The following is a 6,000-nucleotide window of genomic DNA, read 5'->3' as shown; positions in this document are numbered from 1 at the left end:
AAGCCTCACTTGCAGAATCTTAAGCATAATCTTGCTGGTATTTGAAAGGGAGCACAAGTATTCAGTAATTTGAATATTCTGTGGCATCGCCCTTCTTTAAGCTTGGAGCATAAATTGATCTTTTCCAAACCAGTGACCACTTTTGAATTTTCCAATTTTTCTGGCATATTGAATGCAACACTTGAACAGCATCAGATTTTAGTATTTTAAATAGCTCAGCTGTAATTTGGTCACCACCTCTAGCCTTATTTTGAGCAGCGCTTATGAGCAGGTGCTCACAAGTTTGCCTTGGATTCAAACAGAAAGCATTCTGTTATTTTTGAGATTATATCCCAGTACTGCTTTTGTCACCCTTTTATTGACTATGAGGGCTACTCCATTTCTTCTAAGGGATTTTTACCCTCAGTAGTATATGATCACCTCAATTAAGTTGACCTAGTCCCAACTATAGAGGGCATTGACACCCAAGATGTCAATGTTCTAATCTTGCCATCTCTTTTTGACCACATCCAACTTAGCTGGGTTCATAGACTTAGTTACCAAAAATAATATAATTTTTTAAAATTTGCATGCATATATGATGCCTCACTGAGTCTAAATGAAAATTTACAGTGCCAAGTTATGTTTTACTGCTTATCTTCTAAATTTTTGTGTATAAGTTTACATGATAGCTAGTGATTTTTTGTAGGGATCAGTATTTATCTGATACCCTTGTAATTGAATTGAATTTTAAAAATATTTCCACGATAACCTATTATATTCTCTTTATTTTTGGTGTACAGATAGCAATACAAATACAAGAAACATCATTAAGATAACATTTGTGTATTTAAGTTAGAGATTTCTTAATATTAGTAAATATATATACACTTAATTATTGACACTTTTTTTTAAAGAGTAAAGTCTGGCAACATGAACAATTGGGTTGAATTGATTGGATGTCACAAGGTCACTGGCACAAAATGCGACTTTACTTCCACCAACTTAAATGTATTTGAAAAAATAAAAGTGCGTATAAGATCTGAAAAAGGACAAGAAACATCACCATGGTATGACATTACCCCATTTGTACCATTTCAAATAGGTAGGAGCCAGTTTCATGTTAAATTATATATGTTTCTTTAATAAAATTATTGTAATGTTATTGATACAAGTATGAAATTTAGTAGGTCATTCATTGAAGCCTTTCCAAGATTAGGTAATAGTACAGCAATTCCTAATTGTAATTGTTTTTATACAACATTCTGCCATAACACAGTTATTCTCGTATCGTAGGTAATGGTGGGCACAAAGTAGAAAATGTCTTTAATGTCGGAGGGCTTATCAACACTTTCAATTCATTATCTCAGAAACTGTATAGAGAACAATTAAATCTCAAGGAAACTTCTTTGTGTGGCCTCAACTACTATTAAGATGTCATAAGTTAAATGTCATGATGTTTTGAAGAGGTTGTTTTATTGAAGAAAATTTGTTCTTAAAAAACAGCTAGCTTGTCCTTGTTTATCTGTGTCTATCTTTCTATTTGTTCATTATAGCAAAGATACTTCAATGTTTCTTAAGCAGAGTACTGAACAATAGAATATTAGAGTCATGCTCTACCTCTAGATTACCTACTTAACATTAGATACAAAATTATTTCAGGTTTACCTAGTACTTGGAGGGAGGTTCTGGCACTTGCTCTCCAGGCCAGGGATGCTAAAGATACCATGTTGAATGTTCCAGTAGAATTGCATAAAATTTTCACCTATAGTTTTTTGTGTTTTTACTTCAAAGAATCTTTTGTTGTTTTAGACAGAAAGTAGTTTATTCCTGGAGCTAAGCTCTAAATCGATTCTCATATGCCCAAAATATGTCTGGAAACTTAGCCCAAGTCCTTCCTACTCTCTGCTGTTGAAGTTCCTGAGCCAAGTGGCACATTCCAAAAATATAGCAGTATAGGTACCCCCTTCATTATGAACAACTTCAAAGTAATGTTCTTTATCTCATAGGTCTGGTTTCTTAACTTTTTTCATTAATCATGTTAATAAAATTATTGATATGTATGTAATTGTATGTTTATTGTTTTTACTTTTCCAGCACAAATTGGTCCTCCAGAAGTACAGTTAGAAGCTGAAGATAAATCAATAATAATAAATATTTCTCCTCCAGGAACAAGTAATAGTAACATGTGGGCTACTGATAATCAAAGGTTTACCTACAGTTTAGTTATTTGGAAAAACTCTTCAAGTATAAAAGTAAGTAATAGTTGAATTTCTCAAAATTTGACAATTGGAGGTACAATTGATTTTCAGAAGAATAAGAAATAAAAGAACATGTAAAAGATTAGATTCCAAAATTGGGTTTTATTTTTAAAAGAATAAATTTCTCTCTTAATGCAGGAAACCCATCATACTGTTTATTCCAGAGATAAAATTAATGATCTCACACCAGAAACTACTTATTGTTTAAAAGTTCAAGCAAGATTACCTATTCTGAGAAAAAATGGTTCCTACAGTCCAGTATTTTGTATAAATACTACAGGTAAGAAATCTTTTAGATCAGCTAAGTATACAAATGTCTAGGTCAGTATTTGTTATTGTTCAGGCATTTCAGTCATATCTGATTCTTTGTGACCCCATTTGGGGTTTTCTTAGCCAAGATACTGGAGTGGTTTTGCCATTTCCTTCTATAGCTCATTTTACAGATGAGAAAACTGAGGCCAACAGGATTAAGTGATTTGCCCAGGGTCACACAGCACTTAAATGTCTTGAGACTGGATTTGCATTCAGGTCTTCCTAACTCTAGGCCCAGCCCTCTATCCTTTGTGCCACTCAGTTGCCCCCCCAAAATTGCTAGAGATGTACATGATTTTTTTTTTGAAGTGAAAAATCATATGCTTTGATCTGCATTCGGACTCCAATAGTTCTTTCTCTGGAGGTGGGCAGCATTCTTTGCCATAAGTCCCTCAGAATTGTCCTGGATCATTGCATTGCTGAGAGTAGCTAAGTTTATCACATTTGATCATTCCACAATATCGGTATTACTGTTAGTATTCACATTGTTCTCCTGATTCCGTGCATTTCACTCTGTATCAGTTAATGTAGATCTTTCCTGCTCTTTCTAAATCAGTGCATGAATTTTTAGAAAAAATAAGTTCACTAGGTAATGATTATTTACATGAGGGGGTAAAAAAATCTGCATTAGAAATTTTTTCTGAAGTTTATTGCTTCTTGCCCAAGATTTTTCCTTTAAAGAAATATTCAGAGTAAAAGATTACTTTTTATCTTTTCTCAATACATAAAAAGAAGACAGTTTACTTTTCAGAAAACCTTCCTAAAGTGCCATTTTATTTTTATTTATTTGTTTGTTTTATAAACTCTTTATCTTCCGTCTTGGAATCAACACTGTGTATTGGTTCCAAGGCAGAAGAGTGGTAAGGGCTAGGCAATGGGGGTCAAGTGACTTGCCCAGGGTCACACAGCTGGGAAGTGTCTGAGGCCATATTTGAACCTAGAACCTCCTGTCTCCGGGTCTGGCTCTCAATCCACTGAGCCACGCAGCTGGTCCAAAGTGTCATTTTAAAAGTTTTAATATTTGGTTTCTGATATTTTGATAATTATGTTTAAGCAATAATATCTTGCTACATTATCAGATTGAACTAGAGCTGTTAAGACTACTATGTGACATTTTGTTAGAACAAAAATTTAACTTTTTCAAACATATCATTTGACCTTCTAGCTGAACATAAACTACCTCGTCCAGAAAATGTAGAAGTTGATGCTGTAAATAATAACTATGTTCTTAAATGGAATTATCCATATGAAAATATGAACTTCGAAGTTCAATATCTCCTGTAAGTTCAACAAGTCTGTTTTCTTCACTTCCCTTGTCCTTGTTTGTTATCTTTTTCCTTCTAATGCTTTACTTTCTACCCTAAGATTCTCTGGCTACAACCTAATTAATTGTACTTGTTACTGTCCCCATTTGAATTGACATCATCCATCAATGTCTTTTTTCTTTTAAATTTTAAGTTTTGATTCTTCCATTAAGTCTTTTTAAAGCGATTATAATTATCTAAGTTTATTTAAAGCCTGCCCATTTTCCCAAATATTTTTTTTGTGGTCTTGAGTGGGAAGTTAAGGAAAGAAAACAAGGAGAGCTGCTCATTGGCTAACTAATATAAGAAATAACCAATTATCAGTTGAATGGAATCATGCTCAAATAGAAACTCAAGTAAAATGTGTGCTGACCAAGCAGCAATAGTAAACCCTAGGAAAAAATAGAATGAAGAGAGTGGGAAAACCCTTATCTTTTAAAGAGAAGAGCATGGAAAATTAATGCATCGAAGAAGAGTTCATGAGGATCTAAAAACCATTCTAGTGCCCAAAGAAAGGAAGCAGGGAAAAGAGGGAACAGGAGTGGAAGAGCTCTATCATTCTTCAGAATTAGATGATCTAAGGATGGAGCTACAGAAAGGAAATGTAACTTTTCACTTACATTAAAGTAAATCGCTCACAGAGATAAGGAAACTGTTGCTGAGGGTTGTTTTGGCGTTAGCTTTTAGTTTTACCGTTATTGCACTTAAAAAAAGAGCCCCTGAAAAGAGGTGTTCCTGAAGTTTTGGCCATGATAGACCGATTGGGTTAGTAGATAAAGCATACATAGAATAGTTTGTAAATTATAACAATGCATAATCTAGACTCTGAAGGCAGTGATACAGATGATGAGTGCAGTAGAGGCGGAATAGAGAGTGTGTTGGACTAGTCAGGAAGTGTCTCGTAGAGGAAGAGGCGAGAGGAGCTTGCAGTGAGCTGTGAGATTTAAAATGGTTGAGGTCTTAAACTGTAGTGATTAAAATAGTGGAAGATATAAATTGTGGTAGATATAAGAGAGGGTGAGTAAATTTGACCACAGAAATATGTTTCACTACAGTGTCTTGGGTTTTAAAATCAAATATAAGGTGGTTGCCAGGGAAATATTCCCAATTATTCAAATACCCAAGTCAATTGGGTTTTATAGAGATTTTAATCAACAATACAATGAGTAATCAAAGAAAAGAAAGAGAGAGAGTAAGAAAGGAATAAGTATGAAGGGCCTCAAGCCAATATGGCCTAGACCTGAGTCTTAAAAGAGAAATCAGTCAGTTTTTTAACACTCACCAAAAGGTCTGACTAAACAAGGATACTAGTGACACCATGCCAGTGTCCTTCCTCAAAGAGTCTTCCAACCAGAGATTGTTCAAAGGGCCTCTCTCAAGAGCCGACAGAGCTCCTATCCCAGAGGGACAGAGCCCCTCAGAGGACCTCCTCAAGGAGCTCCTTCAGAATGAGATTTCCTCCAAGAGCCCTTCTCCTTAAAGAGATCTATCTCCAAGGAAAGAGCCCTCAAGCATCAGTCCTCAAGGAAATGAGTCTCTCAGAATGAGATCCTCCAGAATGAGAATCAGAAATCGAGATCCTGAATGAGATCCACGCTCTTATTTTTAAGGGCAAAATCTCCTCTGTCACCTCCCCTAAGTCTTTACATCTACCAATCACTGTAGATGTTTCTAAAGGACCGCCCATTTTGAATTCACAGCTGAGTAGTTTTAATCTCTTTAGTAAGTCAGGAAAAAATGCTGCTGTGTTGACAAATTTCATTAAGAAAAAACCTCTGAATAAGTTATCACCCTTTTAGGTTTAAGTAGTTTACAAGTTGCCCCACTTTTATAGGTACTTAGTATCCCATTGTATCAATTCTAAAACAGTCATGACTCAAAGAACTTCCTGTCCCTTCCATAAGCATGGATCAAAGTACTTTCATTGTTTAGCAAGCAGTTTTCTGTCCTAAAGCAGTCTTAAGTAGGGTGGAGCAGGGATACTCCCATAGCTAGGAGCCCCCACACTCAAGTAGAGTTCTCACCATCTGCTAGGGAATTTTTTAAAGTAGAAGATTCCCCAATGGGGGAAACCCCTAACATTCATAAGTCTGAGAAATTTCGAGGTTTACAGAGCTTAGAGACAAGGTCGAGAGAAGCCGGAT

At 35.3% G+C, this 6,000-nt stretch overlaps 1 protein-coding gene across 1 annotated transcript in view; it reads left to right on the top strand.

Annotated features, from left to right (window-relative positions):
* Positions 1–911: 911 nt before the first annotated feature.
* The window catches only part of IFNAR1 (interferon alpha and beta receptor subunit 1), a 31,710-nt gene continuing 26,621 nt past the window's right edge, over positions 912–6,000 (top strand). The window contains exons 1-4 of the mRNA XM_016433160.2: positions 912–1,049; positions 2,077–2,234; positions 2,379–2,520; positions 3,718–3,832. Coding sequence (XP_016288646.1) covers positions 2,166–2,234; positions 2,379–2,520; positions 3,718–3,832 — 326 coding nt within the window. The 5' untranslated portion in view covers positions 912–1,049; positions 2,077–2,165. The remainder of the gene's footprint in view (positions 1,050–2,076; positions 2,235–2,378; positions 2,521–3,717; positions 3,833–6,000) is intronic.

This window comes from Monodelphis domestica, chromosome 4 (assembly GCF_027887165.1).
Source record: "Monodelphis domestica isolate mMonDom1 chromosome 4, mMonDom1.pri, whole genome shotgun sequence".
Classification (NCBI taxonomy): Eukaryota; Metazoa; Chordata; class Mammalia; order Didelphimorphia; family Didelphidae; genus Monodelphis; species Monodelphis domestica.
Note: the sequence above shows the minus strand (reverse complement) of the source record. Positions and strands in the feature narration are given on the sequence as shown.